The sequence below is a fragment of the Rattus norvegicus genome, chromosome 4 (genome assembly GCF_021556685.1).
Source record: "Rattus norvegicus strain SHRSP/BbbUtx chromosome 4, alternate assembly SHRSP_T2T, whole genome shotgun sequence".
Lineage (NCBI taxonomy): Eukaryota > Metazoa > Chordata > Mammalia > Rodentia > Muridae > Rattus > Rattus norvegicus.
In genome coordinates, this window is record NC_141537.1 from 79,288,081 (window position 1) to 79,312,343 (window position 24,263).

The following is a 24,263-nucleotide window of genomic DNA, read 5'->3' on the forward strand; positions in this document are numbered from 1 at the left end:
TCCATGTGCTGGCATTCTACCATGGAACTCTTTTGTTTTGACCATGATTCTTTTCCTCTATACATTCTGAATACAAGACCTTTCTTGTTATATATATTCCAAGGATCTTACTCCACTCTTGTTTTTTGTTGTTGCTGTTAAAACTGTCTTTCCCAGGCTGTGTTTTCTCTTTTTTTTGAGGGGTGTGTGTGTGTGTGTGTGTGTGTGTGTGTGTGTATGTGTGTGTGTGTGTGTGAGAGAGAGAGAAGAGAGAGAGAGAGAGAGAGAGAGAGAGAGAGAGAGAGAGAGAGAGAGAGAGAACGCTTTATGAGCTATAAGTGTTTTGCTTGCATGTACCAACTGTATTCCTGCTGAGGCCAGAGGAAGACTTTCAGATATCTGGAACTGGGGTGACAGATGGTTGTGAACCACCCTGTGGATTCTGGGAACTGAACCTGAGTGCTCTCTAAGAACAACAAGTGCTTTTAACCTCATCTTTCTAGTCCAACATGACTTTTTAATGTGTCATTTTTGTGTGTGCTGGATATTTACTCGGGGCTGTATGCATGCCAGGCAAGTGTTCTACCACTAAGCTGCAGGCCAAGCCCAAAATCCTTGCTTTTTAAAAAAAATGTATTAACTTTGTTGAACTCTTATTAATTGTAATAATTTGTCTACAGGTTGTTTTGTATTTGTCGTGTGTATGCATAATTGCACCATCCGGGACAATATCTTAAAAACACTTTATTTGTATTCATGACATTGTGTGTAAATGTGCTGAGGTCTGCAGAGACCAGAAGCCGGTGGGCTCCAAGTGGAGCTAGAGTTCCAAAAGATTATGAACCTCTGGATGTGGGAGCTGGGAACCGAACTCTGGCCTTCAAGTCTCTCAGCAACGTGTCTGAACTGTTGAGATAGGTCTCCAGTCCCCAGAAAAGGATAGTTTGTTTCTATTAATCTTTAGTTCTTTTGTTTTTCTTATCCTATTGCCCTGGGTGAGGACCTTCAGGAGCACAATGGACTCAACACAAGGATGCCCTCTAGTGTTAGACAACAGCATTAGAGGTTGCTTTTCTAGTGGAAAATCGGTAGTAGGATGCTTCACCGCTAGCGGAGAATTGGGTGCAGCGTTTTCTCTAGTAGCACTGCAGCTGCTGCGCCTCTTAGTTGCTAAGCAACCGCGTCGCCCTGAGCCCCGGGCCAAGAGCACGTGCGGTCTTTCCTCAAGGCGGGACTACATCCCCCACAATGCCGCGCGCTGCGGGCCCTGGGCGGAGAGTGGGGGAAGGGCGGCCGGGAGGCGGAGCGGAAACGGGGAGTAGAGTCCCCGGGTGCTGAGCGCTCCGGGTCCTACCTCCGTTCTGGCCCGGAGGCTGTTGCGGCGCCGCGGACGCCCGCTGCGGGCTGTGGCTGTAGCTCCAGTTTGTGAGCCTCGCGGCAGCGGCCCGCATGATTGACGGGAAACCAGCAGGCCAGGTAAGACGGAGGAGATTGGGGAGGCGGGAGGCGGGAGGCGGGAGGCGGTGTCCCTGCGGCCCCGGCTTTGCTACTTTGACAGCCTCGACCGCCGGGCCAGGATCCGCCGTGCTCTGTGGGGATGGGCAGTTCCCGCGGCCGCGCTCATTTGTGCTCCGCTCTTGACAGCTCAAGTCTCTCGTTAGGAGAAGGACGAGAAATGCCTTTTAAACCTGCCAAACTCTTCTCCTGGGAGGCTAGTGAGGAGAACTTTATCTGCTGTAGGTGCAGTCGGTGGCAATTGAATGGCAAGACAGCCAGGATTCGAACCCTGGCGTCCCGCTGCCTGCTGCTTCATTCAGACTAATCACTGGCTCCAAGCCCATTTGTTTCATCCAGCAGATGGAGATCACACATAGTTTTAAGTTGTTAGATTTATGAATAATAAACTATTACACCTTGAGTTCTTCATTTGATGAAAAGATGTTTTAAGTATGATTTGAAGTGTGTGGACTTCTGTTTAATCATTAGCACTCTAGGTTGTGTGTTCACTTTATATTTTACTCCTTACATGCAAAGAATTCCTTAAGATATGCTTGCTTCTTAATTTTCGCCCCTTTAAGATGGCTGAGAATGTTCTAAGGAAATTGATGACTCTGCTTTCTTGGGGATCAGCTCTGGAGATGCTGTACAAGGACTCACCTCCCCCACCTCCCTAGCCTGGTCCCATAGGAAACCCTTAAAAGGAGATTAAAGGCTTTGTCCGTCAGATCCAGGTCCTTTGCAGCTTTCCTCTATGTCAACTTTCTGTACTGTTTCTCAGTTTCTCAGTTTCTCTCTCTCCCTAACCCTTCCTCCTTCCCCTTCCTCTCCCCCTCCTCCTCCTCTTTCTCCTCGCCCTCCCTCCCTCCCTCCCTCTGTGTAGAGTTTCTCTGTGTTATCTCTGGTTGTCCCGGAACTCACTCAGTAGACCAGGCTGGCCTTAAACTTAGAGATCCTCCTGCCTCTGCCTCCCTAGTATTGGGATTAAAGGCATGAGCCACCATCATCCTACACTCACTTAGGATTTCTGTTCCCAAGCTGTAGTTTTTGTCTGGAGATGCATTGAGTGAATGTAGTCAATCTGATCAGGAACGACTCCAACGTGTCCAGGTTCCGTCAGTTGTTTTTACCCTTGCTTTCTCAATGTTACTGACATTGGGTTTTCAAGGAAATCTTTATAAATCTTTAACTGAATTTCCTTTTCATTTAAGGTGTCTGCCCTGTATATACTATTTTGAGTTGAGACACCACTGTGCAATATGTGAAATAATTGAGTAACTATTGTTTTGAAATGGGACAGTGGAGCTGGTGGGCCTGATGATTTATTTGTGATAAGACCTCTAGGGAAAGGGGAGCCTTCTAATGCATTGTCGATAGAACAGGCACAGTTAATAACTGGGAGTTATGGAAAAAGCCATGTGCATGTAAACATTTCTGACTGTACAAACCGTAACACTCATTCTGAGGAGAATGTTTCTCCTGGCGTTACTGAGTGCAGTAGAGGAGAAGATTCTCGTCCTGTTCTGCCACCATCCGCATGACCTTAGCTTTGCTTTCTCTGCAGTTTTCCTTTCTCTGTGTCTACAGTAGTGAACAGATTGATTCCAGGGACCCCTTTATCTCAGGCTTTCAATGCTAAGGATCTTGAAACATCCATTTTCATAAAGGGAAAAAATATGAATTCCCTTACTCGTTTATTTGTGTCCTTGTTCCCTGCCCTCTGGGTTTCTCAGTTCATGCCATCCATCCTGATAAAAAGGGATTCTCGGGAAAGAGCTAGGAAGCTGCAGAGATCAGGATCCCTGTCAACCAGCACCCACTCTCCTGGGCTGCATGTCTCTGCTGTGTCTCTTCTCCCTTCCCTCCTGGGGGTCCTGAGTACCTCACCTGCTCACTTATAGCTGGGGTCTCACTTCTCTAACCCATTTTCATTTTTCCTCTTCATGAATTCATCTGCTTCAGCAGTTGTTTTCTCTCTGGCCTCTTTATGTAGAAGGCCCCTGGCAAGGGTGCCCCATGCTGTGGAGAGGGGTGTAGTTATGAATTGCTAAGGCTCTGAGCAGCTCAGTCTGTGACTGAAATATCTGATGCTGCATAATACGTTTTAGATTAAACACTCACTATAGCACAGTGATTAAGCACTTTCCTTTTGATATAGTGCTTCCTGTTTTTAATCCTAGCCTCACTTTACCCCCACCCTATCTCACCATAGCTCTTGCTGGACTGGACCTTGCTACATAGATCAAACTGCTCGCCAACTCGCAGAGCTCGCACTGCTTCTGCCTCCCTCTTGCTGGAATTAACTGTGCGGCACCAGGCAAGAGTGCTTTCGGGTACTTTATTCATGCTTTTAAAATAATCTATTTTTATAATTTTTACTGCCGCTGCTTCTCTCTTCTCCAAGATGCCATCTGAAAATGTTAAGATATCTGTGTGTCACCTTATCAGGAACTCTTGTGTAGCTTTCTTCAAGGCAGTAGGTTTTATTTTATTTTATCTTTAGTTCTTGGCAGTGGGGATTGAACTCAGTAGCTATATAGCCCCAGGCCTAAGCATCTTCAAGTTTAGACCTAATTATAGAGTTGGTAGCTGTTGCCTATGTTAATTTTTTTCCACCACATATTTGCTTCGGGCGGTATTATGTAGAGAAAATATTTTAGGAATGGACATTTACCCCAGGAATTCCATTCCAGGGCTAAGTCTGGTTTTAGTTCTGCATCTGGATCGGAGAGAGCTATGTGTACTTCTGAGTGCTTGTGGGCACAGCATATCTTTTTTGTTCTCTGCCTCTCTGGCTGTGAAGTCCTTCTGACTGACAGGTGGGTATGATTCTTATAGCACCTTAGGCAGAGTGAGGGCAGCTGTGCTTGCCTCTGTTAGCTATTACAGCAGCACAGAAAGTAGCACTGAATCAAGGCGAAATGGGATTTGAATGAGAGATTTTAAGGTAGGATTAGCCATCTGTTAATGTTTTTAACATTACAGTTGCTATTAGAGTGCTTGCGTAAAAATTATATGGAAATACTCCACGACAGGCAGTTTAAAAGGCACTTATTTTTAAAAAATACTTTTTAAAACTGAAACTCAGCAAGAAATCTTTTATCTGTAGATTTCGTGGACATGCATGCATGCATGCCTGTATGTAAAAATAAAGATACCAAGAAACATTTTGCAAAATAAAATCTGTACTGTGTACATTTTTCTCTGATTTCTGTTTTGTTTTTTAAAGCATTGCTAATTGCAAGTTACCTGTTTTGTTCCCTGCTTTTGGAAAGCAGTGGGGTCCTGAGCTGAGAGTGTGGATATTGTTAGATGGTCCTGACTCCCTCTGTGCTCTCCTTTTCTCTAATTCTGGTTTGAGTATTTCATGGTTATTTGTCTTTTTTTTGTTCTAATAAAGCTGGCTTAACAGGTTTATCTTCTGCTTTGGGGCTAGGGAGAAACCACTAAAATGTTGCTTAACTACTTGGCTATTTGCATGGTGTACTGCTTGGCGAGATGTGTAAGAGAGCTTTGAACAGTGCTGTCTTTTAAAGCGGCAGTTCTCAACCTGGGGGTTGTGACCCCCACAAAGGTAGCATATCAGATATTTACATTATGACTAATAACAGTAGCACAATTACAGTTACGAAGTAACAGGAAAATAATGTTATGGTTGGGGGGGTCACCGCAACATGAGAACTATATTAAAGGGTTACAGCCTTAGGGAGGTTGAGAATCGCCACTTTAAAGTTTTCTTGTTTGTTTTTGTTGTCAAACTCAGATCTTGTTTATGTCTCCTGAGTACTGGACTGTGCCATGCACTACTACCCCTGCTTCCTGTAGAGATTTTATAAATTGGAGTGGCGATAATAAACCCTGTAACAAATAGAGAAATTTAGAAAAAAACTTCTGCCAGTCTTTGCTGCCTGATGTCTGTACTCCTTTGGAAACGGTTTTTTTAGAGTTTGACACATTGTGCTTAAAATACCTAGTAACAGTTTTCTGTTAACATTCTTGGAACTGTTCCCTAGACTTTGTTCTGCACCCCACTTCCTATTATCCTCTTCCTGTTAGAAAATACAAATTGTGTGTTGTGTTTGTAAAGATCATCACATCAGGTCATTATTGATCCTGTATGTTGCCAGATAGCCTGATAAGCGCCTAAGAAATGGGACATCCAGGCTTTCTTTGCCTGGGGTTTCCTATGAGGGGAAAATGTCTTTTTCTATCAGAGGTAGACAGCCTGGATAGGGCCAAAATTCTGCAAATCTCCCACACCTCTAATCTCTCCCACCTTGTAAAATATTTATGCAAACAGTTTACTTCCCCATATTTGTTTGTACAAAGGCAGCCTCTCCCCATCCCCCAGAACTTGACAGCCTGGGATAACAGATTCCTTCCCTCTTTCCTTCATTCTCTTTGCATGATTCTTTTAAAACTAGTCAATTGGGAAAGACTGTGAGATTGGACCGCAGCCAATGTGGAAAAGATACAGGCACCACCTGTGTCGGAATAAAAACCCTGAGCTTGCCAGCCTGGTTTGGGTTCTTACTGAATTGGTTTCTGCAAGAAGGAATTGCTTTGCAAGCTGTGTTCTTTGTTCCTGTGTTTACTTGTGGGATACAGATATATTCTTGTGTTTTTACTTTGGTTTGTCCAGACAAGGCCTTACAAGGGCTTGTGAGTCCTCTCCTGCTTATATGCTTGCATAGTTAGTTTCTACTATCCCACTTTACCATCCCTCCTCCCCTGTCTAGAAGCCACCGGATCTGAGGATGAAACTCATGTGTGCACACGCTTGAGCCCCCCTCCCCCCAAACACATACACACACTCCCCCCTTCTCTTTCTCTCTCTCTAACTTATCTTTAATATGCTTTTCTAAGCCTTCCTTGGCTAGTGCACCCTTCTTTTCACTCCCAGCTCAGCACCCTAAATCTTCCCTCAGCTTAGTTTCTAATCTCCTGCCTGCCACCCCAGGCCAGTCAGGGAAGCGGCCAATGGCTACTTCACCTAAGATCTCACATGGCTGGTGGCTCTTTCTCCCTCTGAAGAATGGTGAGTTCTTTTCTCCTCTCCTGCATCTGCTAGCCTGACTGTGGGAAAACTGGAAGTCCGGCTTCTTCTGCCCGACCATTGGCATCTTTTTTTAAAAAAGATTTATTTATGTATGTGGGTACACTGCCACTGTCTTCAGACACACCAGAAGAGGGCATCAGATGCCCATTACAGATGGTGATGGTTGTGAGCCACCGTGTGGTTGTGCTCTGGAAGAGCATTTAGTGCTCTTAACCGCTGAGCCAGCTCTCCAGCCTCTTACCCCTATAACATCTTTATTGATTGATCAAGGATCAATTGGGGAACAGGACCTTCAGCATTCATTCCCCATCAGAACCACCCCCTACATTTGTTTGCTTTTTTAAAAAAAGATTTATTTTGCACTCGTGTGTGTGTGTGTGTGTGTGTTAGTGTCAGTGTCCCGGTCTATTTGCCCATGTTTATGGTGGCCAGAAGAGGGCTTCAAATTTCCTATAGCTGGAATTACAGGCAGTGAGCCATCCCAACATGGATGCTGGGACTTGAACTCCTTTCCTCTGAAAAAAGCAGCAAGCGCTCTTAACCATTGAGGCATCTCTTCAGCTCTGCTGTATATGCTAGTACCAAGAGTAAGGAAAAGCAGTTTCCTTCAAGATTCTGGTCAGAAACAAATGTTAATAGTTTTAGTTGGTTGGAAATTGGGACTAGATTTTGTAGTTGGTAGACCAGTTGCTAACCCCTCTGAGGGATTACCTTAGCCCATACCTCATGCAGACTTCATCAGATACAGCCTCTGTTTCTGTTTATTCAGAGTAGTGCCTTATTGTCTCACTTCTGCTAAGGCCTGGTCTTCAGGAAAACAGAAAGCCTACTTCCACCTTTCACATTGCCAATTCCCGACACATGGTAGGTGCTTTAATACATAATATGACTGAATGGATGAACAGATGAGTGAATAAACCAAGCTCCTTCACACATTAAATGAAACTGCATATAGTAGTATCTAGACTTTTATTTCCCTCTAATTTTTTTCTGGTTTCCTTTCGGATCTTCTGCAGTTGGGAACTTTCCTATAGGGATGTTTAGAAAGTTATTTTAGACCAAACAAATGGGGATAATGATGGAAATGGTTGTAGAGTGTAGTTTTACGCTCTACCTGCCTTTGCTCTGGGAAATGGCTATGCTACCAACCCCCTCCCGTCTTCCTTTGAATCCAAGGCTAAAAGACCCAGACACACAGTTGTTCAATTTTAACTTCCCTTTTTGGCACAATTGCTGGGCGCTGCTATCTCCCACCTGGAAAAGCGTGCCCTTACCGATTTCTTATCTCCATCTCTCCGCCTGGCCTAAACTTCAGTTGCTAAACTCCCCTGACCACTGGCCTGTGGGAGTGGCATGTGTGGGATCCTACATGGCTCTTTAACTGCTCCTCCTTCCTTGCATCCTCTGCCTGCCTCCAGGGCCCCGGAAGTCCCTCCTCTCCCTTCCGCCTAGCAATTGGCCCATGACTTTCTTTACTGACAGATCAAGAATGGCTCCCTACAAATGGTATTAGTAATCTGGGGGAAAAAAGATGATTTTAGATTGCTGTAATTTTGGCTGGCAAAAGACTGTTATATGGTGGTAGCCCAGAAAACCTTCTCGATAGTGTTAACCTGCCAGGTTTCTAGGTAGTGACTCTTGGCTTTCAGAGGGCCAGTACTTGAAACATAAAATGGAAAATGGCAGCGTCAAAGTGGAGGTTCTGCTGTCATTTGAAGCTTTGACCACCATACAGAAAAACACATCGAGTCCTCTGAAATGGAAACTTCTAGTTCTTTGGAAAGTCGGTTATGTCAAATGCTTGCTGGGGCACACAGGTGAAAGGCATGTAAGTAAATTACTGTTAGTTGCTGCAAGTTCAAACTTCCTGTCACGTCTTGCTAAATCAGACACGTGAAAGTGTTTTCCTGAAGCAGACACAGGTGAAAGGATGTCTTGATGAAACACACATGTGAAAGGATGCTTGATGAAGGAGTATAACTATGACCCTGCAGACAGCAGGAGACGAGCTCTGAGCTTTGGTTAGTTTTGCTCCACATTGTTATTCTTCATTACATAGCCTTGTCGAGCTCAACTTGTGTTAATGCCGCCACTGAGAGAAACTTAAGAACTGCTTGTGAGGTTCCTGTGGTAGCTTTCAGCCTTAGTGGCCTTGCCTCAGGCTGGTTGGCGAGCCTGGCAGTTTCTTTAGGATTGAACCACAGCTGCCTGCTGTCTGCCTGCCGAGATGACTAGGCTGTACCTGCTAAGTCATATTTGGTGTCTGCTACTGGGACTGAACTGCTGCCCAATAATCACCAAGCTCACCCCCAAAGAATTATTTCTGAACAGGTCCACTTCCCCCATATCCTAATAACTTTTCTCTTTTACCTCTGTTGGGTGGTCGGCTAGAGGAGCTGTTGAACCCTTATTAAAAGTAGGTTAGAAAAATGTATACCTACAATTCTTTTTTTTTTTTCCTAAGTGAGGCTAATAATTGTTCCTTCTCTAATCACTGAAGGAGTGTAAGTAACTTACTGTTAGTTACTGAAAGCTCAAACTCCTGTCTGTTCATCTTTCTATATGAACGCATACATATAACTCCCAGAGGATGGGGACGTGTGCTCGTGTTGACACCGAAGTGGTTCAGTGGGGTTGGCTTTTCACCTTTCTTCTTGCCCAGTAAGAACGGGGACTTGGCCACTCTGGAGGTAAGAACTTGTGTTCCGATAAAGGTCACAGATCCCTACGTCTCTCAAGCAGCGGGATTCTGATGTAACACCAAATAATCTGACTTATAACTCGGACTTTTAACACCTTCCCTGCAAATCTTGTTGCTGCTTCATTTCGAGAAGAGATCTGAGATTCTGGGCAGTGTTCTTCTCTAACTTTGCCATACATTAAGGACTAACCTAGTGCTCTCTCAAAGGTATTGGCAGCAGCAGGCACAGTAGCACATATCTGTAATGCCAGCCCTTGTGAAGGCTCAGAGGCATGATGGAGGCCGTATTATAACCCGTCGTAAAGCAGTGGCAACTCTAAATACTGATGCTGGCTGGGAGCATAGCTCAGGCAGGGAGAATGTCTGCCCACAGTGTAGGAATGCTCACCAACACATCATTAAAAACCAGGACCTTTAAAGACCAAGTTACTTCTTCCTGTGTTGCTTGGAATTGCTTGTGGTTCTCAGGCTAATTCTCAGGTCTTGGACTTTGGAACTTCCAGCCCTTGGTCAGGCATAAGTGGTTCCTAGACATCCTTTTAACTTGGGAAGTTCTGGGGTGTGTCTTCTTCTTTGTGTTGTCCATTCACACTTTATTCCTTGATGTTCTTTTAGAGCCCCAGTGTAGAGCGGGATCTATGCTCCTAGCCTCTCATACCTTTGTTATTCTTAAACCTTTTCTTGTCCCTTCTTTCCCTTTCTCATATCAGTGTGTATTAGCGGTGCGGGGCAGCGGGAGTCGTTGACACTACCATACACGAACGGAGTGGTGGAGAACGCCCTTTTTCATATTTTCTCATCTTTACACTTTCTTTGCCCTCCCTCATTTTTCTTTTTTCAAATTGTTCCCCCTTTCCTTCCTTTCTTTTAAAGTTACCTATCACCTACGAGGAAGAACAGGCAGTGTTCTTGTGAGACTGGCCAGTCCCACTTAATAATGATTTCCAGTTCCGCCGTTACCTGTAAGTGACATAAGCTTACATTTCTTTGTGGCTGAATAAAACCTTCACTGTGTGTATCTGATACAACACCAAGCACTCACTCTGCATAATAAATGTCTTCATATTACTTTGAGAAATCACGGAGGAGACACCACTAGATTTCCTCATCATTATTGTCTGCCTCCAAATCCCTGTGAGGTGGGCATTTCGTTCTGTTAGAGGCTGAGTATAGTCAAGAGAAGAAATAAATGTAGAAAAATGCAATAGATCCATATTTATCACCCTGTACAAAACTAAGGCTAAGTGGATCAAAGACCTCAACAAAGAACCAGACACACTAAATCTAATAGAAGAGAAAGTGGGGAATAGCCTTGAATATATTGGCCCAGGAGACAACTTCCTGTAGAACACCAATAGCACAGGGTCTAAGGTCAACAATTAGTAAATGGGACCTCACTGAACCGAAAAGCTTCTGCAAGGCTGAGGACACCATCAATAAGGACAAAAAGGCAGCTTTCAGATTAGGAAAACATGGTCACCAACTCTACATCCAACGGAGGGCAAGTATCCAAAATACATAAAGAACTCTAGAAATTAGACTCCAACAACCAAATAGCCCAGTCTAAAAATGGGGCACAGAGCTAAACAGAGAATTCTCAATAGAGGAATCTCTAATAATTGAGAAACACTTAAAGAAATGTTCAACATCCTTAGTCATCAGGGAAATGCAAATCAAAACAACCCTGAGATTCCACCTCACACCCATCAGAATGGCTAGCATCAAAAACTCAAGGGACAGCACATGCTGGCAAGGATGTGGAGCTTGGGGACCACTCCTCCATTGCTGATGGGTGCTGATGGGAGTGAAATCTTGTTCAACCACTCTGGAAATCAATTTTGGTGGTTTCTCAGAAAATTGGGAATAGTTCTACCCCAGGACCTAGCTATCCCATTCCTGGGCATATAACCAAAAGATGTTCCACCATACCACAAGGACACTTGCTCAGTTATGTTCATAGAAGCTTTATTTGTAATAGCCAGTAATGGGGAAAAAAAAAACCCAGATGACCTTCAACCAAAGAATAGATAAAGAAAATGGTTCATTTACACAGTGGAATACTACTCAGCTACTAAAAGCAATGACATCATGAAATTCACAGGCAAATGGATGGAACTAGAAAATATACTGAGTGCAGACCCAAAAGGACATGTATGGTATTTACTCACTTATAAATAAATGGTTATCAGTGGAAGGGGAAGCCCTTGGTCCTGCTAAGACTGAACCCCCAGTGAACGTGATTGTTGGGGGGAGGGCGGCAATGGGGGGAGGATGGGGAGGGGAACACCCATAAAGAAGGGGAGGAGGAGGGACTAGGGGGATGTTTGCCCGGAAACCGGGAAAGGGAATAACACTCGAAATGTAAATAAGAAACACTCAAGTTAATAATAAAAAAAAAATGTAACAAAGCAAAACATACAAATAGAAAACAATAAAAAATTAATTGGTTACTTTGAAAAAAAATGGTTATTAGCCATAAAGTACAGGATACACGTGCTGTAATCCTCAGACCCAAAGAAGCCAACAAGTAGGGCCTAAGGGAGGATGCTTGAATCTCTCTCAGAAGGGGAAATAAAGTAGTCATTGGAGGTGGATACAGGGCTGGATCTGGGTAATAGAGGGGATGGGAAGGATCTTAGGGTGGGCAGGAGTTCGGGTGTAGGGAGAGCCAGGAGAGAGGACTCCCAGAGACTAAACTACCAACCAATGAGCATGCATGGGCTGGACCTAGAACCTCCACTTCTGCACATATGTAGCAGAAATGTAGCTTGGTTTTCATGTGGGTCCCCCAGTAACTGAAGCAAGATGTCCCTGACTATTGCCTGCCTATGGATGGTGTTCCCCTAACTGGGCTGCCTTGTCTGGCCTTAGTGGGAGAGGATTTGCCTAGTCCTGCAGTGACTTGATGTGCCAGGGTAGATTGGCATCCAGGGGGTGCTTCCCCTCCTCGAGGAGAAGGGAGAGGTGCAGAGGGAGGGCCTATGTGAGGGGGATGCTTCAAGGATTGGGGGTGGGGTTCTGCGATCAGGATGTAAAGTAAAATAACTCCTGATCAAGAAAATAGTATCTGTGGCCTGGGTGAGACCTAACATTCCAGTTGGGCATGGAAGGAGCCTAGGAGGTCAAGGAGACACGGTAAGGTGATAGGTGTAATAATCAGTCCTTCAGTGTGACACTGTACCTTTCCTACCCAAAGCTCGCCCCTTGAGCATTAGCTCCATACCACAGCTTCCTGAACCTGCTGGCTGCTCTGAATCAGTCAGAAAGCTCTCACTTCTTGTTTTCATTCTCTTCTTTTCTCAGCATGCTTTCATAACACTTTGAATTTCCCTCTGTCTCCTCAACCCCCACCCCACCCCCATCATATTGCTGCTTGTCAGTTATATGTCTAACTTTCATGCTAGCTCAGACGAATCTGTTGAGATTTACAGTTTGCCTGCCCTTGGGGTTTTCCGATTAAATGCTAATAAAGATGTCCCCGGACTTTCCTCTGGGTCCATTTTTAAAATCTCTTATTAATAAGATTAAGAACCCTGAGAAAGGGGGAGGGGCTGGAGAGATGGCTCAGTGGTTAAGAGCACTGACTGCTCTTCTAGAGATCCTGAGTTCAAATCTCAGCAACCACATGGTGGCTCACAGCCATCTGTAATGAGATCTGGTGTGTCTGAAGACAGCTACAGTGTACCTACATATAATAAACCTTTTAAAAGAAAAAAAAAAGAACCCTGAGAGGAGACCTGGATTTTCCCCATATTAGGACTGAGCAGATACTCTGTGGAGTCCAGGTTGGAATGTTCTTGCATTTATGAAGGCCTCTTTTCTGACTAATGGTGAAGTCAGATCTTATATTCAGTCATCTGGGATTGAGTAACTTTTTAAGAGTCTTTTTTTTTTTTTTTAATAAATTGGGAAACAGTAAAGGTTTCTCTCAATGTGCAGCAGCTGGAAGTGAATTCAGAACTAAGTGCGTATTGAACCCTAGGTGTTTGTTGCTGTGTTTATCCCGTGTTGCACACATGGCTTCACCGTAGCCTTGGTTCTGAACACACAGCATGCCACTCTGCTCTGTGCTTGTCCTCACACTGTTTTAAACGTGCGGCTGGTAGTTGAGTGCCTTGCACTTTACACGGGGCTGCGTTTGCACTCTTCTATCTGCCAAAACACCTAGCTGGCCTGTTCCCGGTTCTCCAGTGGTGTCACGTTGTCTCTGGCTTTGCGGTCATGCCGACCCATCTTTGAACTCCCTGGGGAGTCCTTTCATGTGTGCTAAGGATACACAGTCTAAGCTGCGGCTCCATTAGAACATGTAACTGTGTGAGTTCGAGGCCAGCCTTGATGTACCCATTGAGTCCCAGGCCATCCAGGATGCGTAGGAGAGCTTGTCTCAAATGAAACAAAGACTCTAAAGTACCTCTTCTAAGGAAGAACAAGAGAGCATCCCCGCGCAGAACTCCATATGCACGGAATGAGAGTTGGCTTGGGGTTGATTTGTTTGTCTTGCGGTGTAGCTGAGACTGACTTGACACCCATGCGGCTGAGGCTGGCCTAGAGCTCGCCGCACTCTTTCCCTCCCCTGTGCCGGATTGTCTGTGTGCGCCCCGGCGTCTGCCTTGCTACCTTTACAGTACCGTATGGTCTTCGCCTTTAGCTGTAGTCTCAGAGTAGGTCGTGCTGGGTCTGGTTATTCCCTGTAGGTAGGCGGGCACCCTTACTTGTTCACACTGCAGAAGTGGCCGCATCCCCGAGGACTGTTGTCAGTAAGCTGTGGAGCACTCCTGGGAAATGCACTGTGGCGTTTTACTTCCATTACCCCCTGCTCTGGGTGGTGAAGCTAGAGCTTTATTTCCTGAGCATTTGGGTAGGTGGTTTATAAACGTTAATTTTTATATTCTCACCCAAGTTTTATGATTTTTTTAACCCTCACTTGATTACTTTCCATTTTAGGGTAGATGCTTCGTTCAGTCTCATTAGTAATATCACCTAGTGGCACGTTCAGATGTCGGCACACATTTTATTGTGGGAATTCTTGCTAGCCAGGCATTTTGATTTTCTGTATTTGCTTTTCATCATTTCTAACATTTATACCTACACTCCTGTCTCTGTTTCCTTTAGGAATCCCCTTTGTGTTGGTGCTGGTGGGCTGTGTTTGGACAGACAGAACTTAGAATCTTGTATTGTCTGTCAAACTTATCAATGGCTTTTGTGACGGATGAGAAGTCATTCAAAATTTTATGACTGTGGTGGCACATTTCCAGCTAGTAACAAGTTTACATTTATTTCTAGTTTAATTTTGAGAAGATGTGAAAAGGACCGGGGAGCTTGGTAGGTGGCAGAGACAGCTGTCAGGAGGGCAGCAGTGGGGCTGTCCCTGTTTATCCTGGTGCAGGTGGCACTCACTGACCCTTTGTTCTTCAGGTACAGCTGTGTGAGAGCAGACACAGCCCTGCCGAAGATGGGCAGACAGCAGTAGACGGCTGCTCCTCCTCTCTCCTCCCAAGAGACTCCATCATTTGGTGTCGTCTTGTTTCCCGTTACTGCTCCTCGATCAGGTCTGTTTGCGTCCTTCATCAGACATGTTCCGTACAATCTCAAGAAAAAACATGTCCCAGAAGCTGAGCTTCCTGTTGCTGGTGTTTGGACTCATCTGGGGGCTGATGCTCCTTCACTACACTTTGCAACAGCCGCAGCGGCAGAGCAGCGTCAAGCTTCGAGAGCAGATCCTGGATTTAAGCAAGAGATACGTGAAAGCTCTGGCAGAGGAGAGCAGGAGCACGGCGGACGTGGACGGGGGTGCGTCCATGGCAGGCTATGGTAAGAGCCCTAGATGTCTCCTGTCCTCTCCCTCCCAGCTCATTCCTGTGTAAAGGCACTCACAGGAGGGGACCTCAGCAGCCATGGGTGCGCTTTATAAATTGATTTATAAAAAAATTACAGGTGAATAAATGGGAAGTAGAAATACAGTACTTATATATTCCTCACCCAGAATTACGTTATTAATATTTCCACAAAATTCATTGTATTTTAAATACATTATAGAAGTTGTGACATTCATCTCTTTAAAATATATATGCATAAGATATATGCATTTACAAATGAGTATGTAACAGTACTATTGTTTTATATTTGCTTATACATTTAGATTTTTAATTCTTTTGACTTCTTAATATAAAAACATCAAATGGACACATCTATTAAGTCCCAAGAACCAGGACTTACCTATAGTTACCACACTGCTTACTGCAGCTCTCTCTTTCATAGCTCAGAGTCCTGTTGTTTTAAGTTTTCTGTTTCATTTTGTGAGACGGTGTCTGTATGCAGCTCTGGCTGCCCTGAAACTCACCATGTAGACCAAGCTGTCCATGAACTCACAGAGATCCACCTGCCTCCACCTCCCCATTCCTGGGATTAAAGGCATGGACCACATCTGGCTTGTTCCAAGCTCTATGCTGCCAGTCTTTTCTCTTCCTTTTAGATGAGATGGGAGGCTAGGAAGTCTGAATGAAGCCTGTTCGTTCAGTGCTGGGAATCAAATCCAGGGCCTTCACATAATGCTAGGCTAGCACACTGTCTTAATTAGGGTTTCATTGCTGTGAAGAGGCATCAACTCTTATAAAGGAAAAGTTAATTGGGTCTGGCTTACAGTTTCAGAGGTTCAGTCCATTATCATGGCAGGAAGCATGGCAATGTTCAGGTGGACATGGTGCTGGAGAAAGAGCTGAGAGTCCTACATCTGTAGGCAGCAGGAGACTGAGACACACTGGTCAGATTTGAGCTAATACTGCCTCAAAGCCCATCCCCACAATGACACACTTCCTCCAACAAGGCCACACCCATTCCAACAAGGCCACACCTCCTAACAGTGCCTCTCCCTATGGGCCACACATTCCCTCACATGAGTCCTTGGGGCTTTCCTATTTAAACCACTACACACTCTAAACCAAGGTATAACCATAGGCTGTTTTATTTATTTAATTATTTATTTTTAGGCAGAGTCTCAGGTTGACCTTGAACTTACCTTGTAGTTGAACATGGCCTTGAACTTCTCATCTTCCTTTATCTACCTGGTACTGGATTACAGGCCTGTGCCTCGACTCTTGGCTTATGTGTTGTCAAACTTAGGGTTTTGTGCATGCTAGATGGGTAACACCTTATTAACTGGGCTTGTGTCCAACTAAGTTTGCTTGTAAGACAGGTTTTTGGTTTATAAATTAGGCTGACCTTGAACTCAGTGTTTTCCTGCAGCCTGAGTGCACTGGGATTGAGCTTCTGTAGTAAGTTTGTTGGTTGAGTGTTCGTTTGCTTATGTTCAAGCCGCCCTTTTCTTTCAGCAGAGATGTTTACGCTGCCTCTTGAGAAAAGGCCTTACCCACAGCTATGTCACAATGGCTGTGCGCTCAAGAGTGCAGTAGCATGCCATCCCAAGGCTGCTCCTACATTCTTTCTGCCCTTGTCTTCAGCACTATTTCCTGAGCCTTGGAGGAGTGGATACAGATGTCCCATTTATGGTTTTCACGTTAGAGAGAAAAGGCCAGGCATGGTGTAGCCCCAGCATTAGGATGGTGGAGATGGGATCCCTGGGGCCCGTGGGCCAGCTAGTCTGACTGGATTGGCAAATTGTAGCTCGGTACAGTGTGAGACTCTGTCTCACAGTAAGTGAAGGCCGAGGACAGGTGGCTGCTGACATCGCACCTTCCCCCAGCCCCGTACCTTCAGTCTTTTGAGATGAGGGTTTGTTTCATAGTCTAGGGTTTCTATTGCTGCAACAAAACACCATGGCAAAAGCCATTTGGGGAGGAAAGGGTTTATTTGGAGTTTAGGTTGCCGTGAGCCACCTGGTAATGCGTGCTGGAAACTGACCTCAAGGTCCTCTGGAAGGTCAACCAGCATTCTTTTTTTTTTTTTTTAAACATTTGTTTATTTATTATGTGTACATCATACAGCTTTCTGCCTGCATGTATGCTTGCAGGCCAGAAGAGGGCACAAGACTTGATTACAGATGGCTGTGAGCCACCATGTGGTTGCTGGGAATTGAACTCAGGACCTCTGGAAGAGCAGTCAGTGCTCTTAACCGCTGAGCCACCTCTCCAGCCCCTCAACCAGCATTCTTAACCCTGGGTCTGTCACTGCAGTTCCCGTTTATCTTTTAATCAGCATTATCCACCATTTCCCACCATTTCTTTCTGAAAAATTTTAAATTTCACATAAAATTGGGAACTTCCCATTGAATTATAATGTAATTTGCTGATATTAATAATATTCATAGAGGTGTGTGTCTGTCTCACACGTTTTCTGATAATAGCACAATTACCAACTTAGTCGGCTGCTGTGTATCAATTGCCAGGATTGAGTCCCTAATGTCTGTGCAAAGCCTCTGAGAAACATGAAGGGCGAGTCAGGAGAGAACAAGCCTTTTTTTTTTTTTCTTTTTCTTTTCTTTTTTCTTTGTTTTTGTTCCTAGCTAGGAAATCTGTACTAATGTCCTTCCACCTTCCACAGAGGTTAAGAGTCTTTCTGGAAGAAATTAAAATTAGAACTAGGCGCAGGCCTGGGGCCGCGGCCAGGTCTCTGGAGTGTGCCGCGTCAGCAATAGACACAGTGTGTCTTTCCACAAGGTCAGAATTTACACAGCGAGGGTAAATTCACAAGTTTTGTTGGTTTTATTGACGCAGTTTTCCAGATGGTTCCAGCTGTCCTGACAACAGTGAGGTCTTTTATTCCAATCTTAATTGTGAATAACACTCAGATCACATATTTTAAAAAATTAGTTTATTATTGTGTGTATGTGTATTGTATGCTGTGTGTATCACCGTGTTTGGGACTGTGGGTGTGTGTGTGTGTGTGTGTGTGTGTGTGTGTGTGTGTGTGTGTGTGTGTGTGCATGCAAGGCAGAGAAAAGGTTTAGGAGTCTGTTTTCTCCTAATGTGGATGCTGGGGATTGAACTCATGCTCTCAGGCTTTTATGGCAGGAGTTTTACCCACAAGCCACCTTGCCTGCCCTCAGATGACACATCTCCCTTCACAACTGTGTGTAGGTTTCAGAACAGCTACCAAAGGTGGGTGACACAGAGTTCAGACAGGCCTCACTGAGACTGAGGTGACAGCGCATAGAAACTAGTTCCTGGAAATTAGACAGGCTCTGAGCATCTCTGTGAGAGGACCTGCGAGAAACCTGCTGAGGCAGAGCTGAAGAAGGAGCTGAGAGGCCGAGGCCAGGACCGTAGGACTGGACCATCCAGTCCAGGCTCAGGACGGGGTCTCGATGGGTGGGTGGAGTTTGATTAGGGCTCATGAAGCAGTGGAGGAGTCCTGCTGAACTAATTGCTGTGGATAGTTTGGGGTTCTCTGTCTGTTGCAGGAGTTTTGTCTAAACTGCTCTGTGTTCCCGGCTGGTCACAGGTGTGTACCTGCCCAGAACCTATCTCTGATCCTCAAATAGAAAACACACACACACACACACGCACACACACACACACACACACACACACACACACACACACACACACACACCAGTTTTTCTTAAAATGCCTTAGCTAACTCAATGACTGGACACTCCCAATCCTTTCCCTGATATCCCAGGCCCAGTCAGGGAAGTGGCCAGAGGTCACTGATCTTCTCTCTGCATCCTGTCAGTGTCCTGCTCTGCACTCAGCCGCTGGCTACTGGCATCTTTATTGATAGATCAGGATCCAGTTGGGATCCTGTGTCAGATACCCGATCAAAGCATCAGAACCACCCTCTCCATCTGTCCTCTCTGGATACACTGGGATGGTTGTACCCCAGGTGGGGGGCCCACTGTCACGGTCTCAGTGTTAGATGTTTTTCTCTCTCTGTGGAGCACAGGTGAGGATGTCATATCCTTCGTGGGTCTGGTGTTTACTTCTCACGCATACGGAGTGTTTGCCAGTCATTGCTTCACGGTTCGTGCTGGCCAGGCAGTAGCACCTGCAGACAAACAAGAATGCAAAGTCCAAAGCCTCTGCCCTTGTCCTCAGCATGGAGCCAGAGGCTGAGCCTGTAAGAAAAACTTAGGTCAGAGCAGGCCCCGCTGTGTGCTGGCTCCCCACCCCTCTCCCCACTGCAGTGTCAGGGTCTGGCTTGTGCGGGTCACTTGCTTATGAGGCTCCCCTTCTCTGCCTTCACTAGTCCCTCACCTGCCTGGTCCAGCCTTCTTACACCCAACTAAGAAACTCAGCGTAGGGTCCCAGGAGAGGGCTCACTTCTCTTCCCAAGAACCCAGAAGCCCCCACATGGAGCTCACAACCGTCTTTATTTCCAGTCCATGGAATCCACTACCTTCTCTAGGGCACCAGGCATACACAGGGTGCACAGACTTACATGTAGCTAAAGTACCTACACACATAAAATAAATACGTATTTTACCAGTAAGAAATAGGGTAAATGTGTTCCTTACAGAGGGGCCGATGTTTTGAGCTAGACCTTAAGTCTGATGCATTGCTCTCAGAAGTGGGGAGTCCTGACCTGCTTGAAACTCTTCTGCTTTGGGTGTGGTCATGAGTGATTAGGCTTTCCGTGTGTGGGCTCCGTTGTTGTTGTAAAAATATAAAAATAAAAAAAATGTATTGGTGTCTTTTACCCCTCTAGGTCCTGCACTGTGGTGTCCCAGATATCTGCTAGATATCTTGGTGGAAACACATCCCAGACATACAATTTCCTACACTCAAACCCTCACATAAAAGAACACACAACGCAATAATCTTTGACCCAATTGGTAAGATATAATTGCCCACTTAAACATACAAAGCCCAGTACCATCCATCCCTTAGGTACATTGATAACAACCTGTAAATACACAGAGCAGAATCTTTTTTTTTTTTTTTTTGGTTCTTTTTTTTCCGGAGCTGGGGACTGAACCCAGGGCCTTGCACTTCCTAGGCAAGCGCTCTACCCTGAGCTAAATCCCCAACCCACAGAGCAGAATCTTAACATCACCTGCCATGGCTTCTCCCCTCTCTCCGTCTCCTCTCCTTTCTCCCTCATCTCCTCCTCTTCCTTCAACCTTATCTCCCATCCATCCTTCCTTCCTTCTCTTCCAATGACAGGCCTCCTTCTATCCTGTACCTGCCCCTCACCTGTACTTTACAAATTTCAATGGAGAGGTGGTTCTGGTGAAGTCACCTGAGTTCTGAGTCCTTGACTAGGCAGCTGTCCTTGGGGCAGTGGAATTAGCAAAAAAATACAGATAACTCCAGGGCAAACCACTACACTCTGTATCTTCTCTGTAGCACATTTTCTTTCAGACATCCAGATAATTGTTTACCTCTTCCCCTTAAACTGTAAAGACATAAATATTAAGTGTTCTATTGCTACTTAATATGATCGATTCCGATGTTTTCCTTGCAGCCGATCTGAAGAGAACAATCGCAGTCCTCTTAGATGACATTTTGCAGCGCTTGGTGAAGCTGGAGAGCAAGGTCGACTATATTGTTGTGAATGGGTCAGCAACCAACACTACCAATGGCACCAATGGGAATTTGGTGCCGGTAACAACCAACAAAAGGACGAGTGTTTCGGGCAGCGTCAGATAGCAACGAAGGCCACCTTGCATGGCAACACCACTGTGGATTACATCCTTCGCAGGACACCTCTTAAACTGCTGCCTAGGACAGAGTAATACTTGACAATAAGAGCTCTCCACATTTCCACGGAGCTTGCTGGATTCATAGGATGCTAATTCTGTGTATATAACCGCAGGCATTATTAGTTTGCTTTGACACAAAGCTCTTTAATGCAGTTCAGTATACTTAACAGGAATTCGGTAACAAGGTGGATACGGTAAGCAGGGAGGTCATCTCTGTACAGAGATCAAGAAACAAAAGCACCAGAAAGACATGGAGTCCTTTCTATAAATACTTATTTAAACATGTCTGTCAGATAAGTGGACAATGATGTTTGACTCATCCTGTCTCCTGCACTCAGCAATATCCCTGTGAGGAGAGAACATGCTTACTTCCCGAGCTATATTTTGTTACTCAGATTATGAGCAGAGAGAGGAAGTCATGTTGAAAATCATGGTTTGAAATTGACCCAAAGAATGTCTTCATTTGCACTATCCTTCAAAATAACGGAAGGCTAATTGTATATTTTTAAAAATAGCAGTTGTAAGAATGTAGTTGTGAGATGGGTAGCAGCCACTGTCCATAGCTAAGCATCGGGGACAATTTAAAAGAAGTGAGAGTAATCGCTAATCTCATACTGTAAAAGTTCTTACATATATTCTGCAGAATAATACATATTTTTATGATGAAATACAAATGTGCATGATTTTTCTCAATCATGGTTGTTGATTTGAAAGTAAATCTCAGTGTCATATGTCTGTAGCCATGGAACTCAGGAGGCTGGGGCAGGAGAGCTGCAAGCTCAGTGCCAGCCTGGCCAACAGAGCAGATGCTATGTAAAAACCATTCACTGTTTCTCCTACTAGGAACCTACATCGTTTCCATATTTTGGTAAATGTTCTTTGGTTATTTTGGTGGAGGAAGGAAAGGACTTGAGGACTTTAGCCAGATGTATATAATAAATGTTATTTGTGCTGCACAAAACTGCTTGGAAAATTAATGTGAGTCGATGTTATTTAAGAGTATCCTGTGTTAGGAAATGTCAGATTAGCTATTCCTTTTGTATAATGACCACTTTACAAAATTAAGAACATTAAAATATAAATTATGAAGATTGTTTATCTTTTTAGAGAAACAGCTACTGTATACAGCACAAGAAATCTTGACTTGGTTAATTCTACAATGGAATAAAACATGTCTTTATTTAAATAGCCTTGGTAGCAAGTCCAGTTGCTATATAGTATTCTATATTTCGTAGTATTTATTCTATATAATAACTGCTTACGTGCAGCTAGCCTCTAGATTTAGACTAAATTGAATTTAGTTTTTGATATTTTTCATTATTATAATGCTACCACAAAAGTAGCAGTGATTGTAATATTTTGTTAAAATAAGTATAAGAAATCTATTGTTTCATGAAAGGTAACTTTCTGAAATGTCTTCCCTGCACCTTTATGAGAAGAAATGATGTCCCGTTGCTAGGTAGATTCTGGAGTACTGTTCAGTCTCTGCGTCCTGAGCATCTGATTTCATGGATGAAATAAAATATATTGTTTGTATTCACAAGTGTACTTTTGCTTTGATTTGGTTTTGGTTTTCAGGGTGGGTTTTTCTGTGTAACAGTCTTTACTGTCCAGGAACTCAAAGAGATCTGCCTACCTCTGCCTCCTGACTGCTGGAATTAAAGGCCTGCACATCACACCTGGCTTGTAACACGTTTTTAAAAACAGCAGTCATGATTAGCCAGATTGTGCTGTGTTCCCTCCAGCATCTCAAATGACAGTGTGAGGTACCAGGCATTTTGTTGTCATAAACCATACTGAACTGTAGATAACTGAAGTCATTTCCACATAGGTCAGAGGGATCCCACAGAGGGACTGCCATGACTGGTGCACATATAAGCCATCAAGGCTTTCTGTTACTGATAGAAACATGATTCAGAGGATAAGAGGCCATCATGGCAAAGAGCACAGCAGGCAGGGTAGCTGGTGCCGTAGCAGAGAGCTCACATATTGACCCACAGATAGGAAGTACAAGAGGCTAATTCTATATGGTGTGAATCTTTTGAAATCTCAATGCCTACCACCAGTGACACACTTCCTCCAGCGAGACCATCCCTCCTAATTCTTCCCGAATAGCCAAGTGGGAGCCAAACAGTCAAATGCCTGAAATTTATAGGCGACATCACATTCAAACCACCACATTTGTCAGTTTGACTGGCTTTAAAATCACTAGGGATTCATACCCTTGGGTTTATCTATGAGATTGCTTCCGGAACAGATTGAGGGGGGTAAGAACCACCTGAGTGTGTGGCACCGATCCATGGTTTGGGGGGTCGTAGAGTGCATAAAGGAGAAAGGAGCTGAACATCAGCATTCCTTTCTCTTCACTTCCTGACTGCACACACTGTGTGACCAGCTGCCTCCTGTTCCTGTTGCATGGTGAACTGTAACACTGGGAGTCAAACAAACCTATTCTCCCTCAAGCTGTCAGCTATTTTGCTCAGGTAATAAGAAAGGTAACTGCTACCTCTGGTTTTGCAACATTAGGCACAATGAAAGACTTCTCTGGGGACGTCTTTTCTCATTGAATTTTGGTACTGTGGGTTGAGCTGGTGACTTGAAGGAAGCATCAGAAACCAGGGCAGCAGTGACATCTGGCATCTGGCACTCTGAGCCCTCGAAGCAAACCTGTGGCTGATGGGTAACCAAATGTGAGGTGGAACGACAAAGCTTGTGGTTGGTGGCAGCAGTGGCAGCAGTGGGAGCAGGGGCAGCAGTGGGAGCAGGGGCAGCAGTGGGAGCAGGGGCAGCAGTGGCAGCGGGGGCAGCAGTGGGAGCAGGGGCAGCAGTGGCAGCAGTGGGAGCAGGGGCAGCAGCTGCCTCCTGAATAGCAGCAAACTTGATAGCAGCTATAGCAGCAACGGGCAGCTGAGCAAGCCTAGGGCGTGGTGGGGGCAGGGGAGGGAATATGGTGGAAGTCACGAAAGCAGACCTGAGGTAGGAGTAAGGTAGAAGACTGAAGAGCCAGGGAGAGAACCCGCAGGCTTTGCTTGCTGAGAGAGTTCCAGAGAACCATCAAGCCTTTAAGGCCAAGGGTCTCAGACTTGCCCGCTCCATTCCTTGCATTTTCTGGCTCATGGCCACCTACCATTCCCAAGCCAGCAGTGCAGTAGGATACCCACTGCCTCCTTCCTGCCTCCCCAGGCTTCCTGCTAGTTACATTCCGTGTCCTCTGGATATTGGGACAATATCCCCAGATCCTGGCAACACAAAGTCTTTTTTAACAGTCCATTGTAACATGACAACATGCACAGATTCCAGTGATTTGGGGTTTGTTTATTCAGCCAACTACCAGAAGTGAATGGAGTTCCTATTGTATCATCTAGGCTGAAAGTGGGAATCTTCTTTTCAAATATAGATATATTTTTAAATTTGAACTTGGGTGATGT

At 44.9% G+C, this 24,263-nt stretch overlaps 1 protein-coding gene across 1 annotated transcript; it reads left to right on the forward strand.

Moving 5' to 3' along the window:
- The first annotated feature begins 1,363 nt into the window (after positions 1–1,363).
- Ccdc126 (coiled-coil domain containing 126) lies at positions 1,364–22,375 on the forward strand. Its single transcript, NM_001109232.2, is given in 3 exon segments — positions 1,364–1,455; positions 14,652–15,047; positions 20,598–22,375. Coding segments are annotated over 2 exon segments (423 nt in total). The 5' UTR covers positions 1,364–1,455; positions 14,652–14,809; the 3' UTR covers positions 20,783–22,375.
- Positions 22,376–24,263: the final 1,888 nt, after the last annotated feature.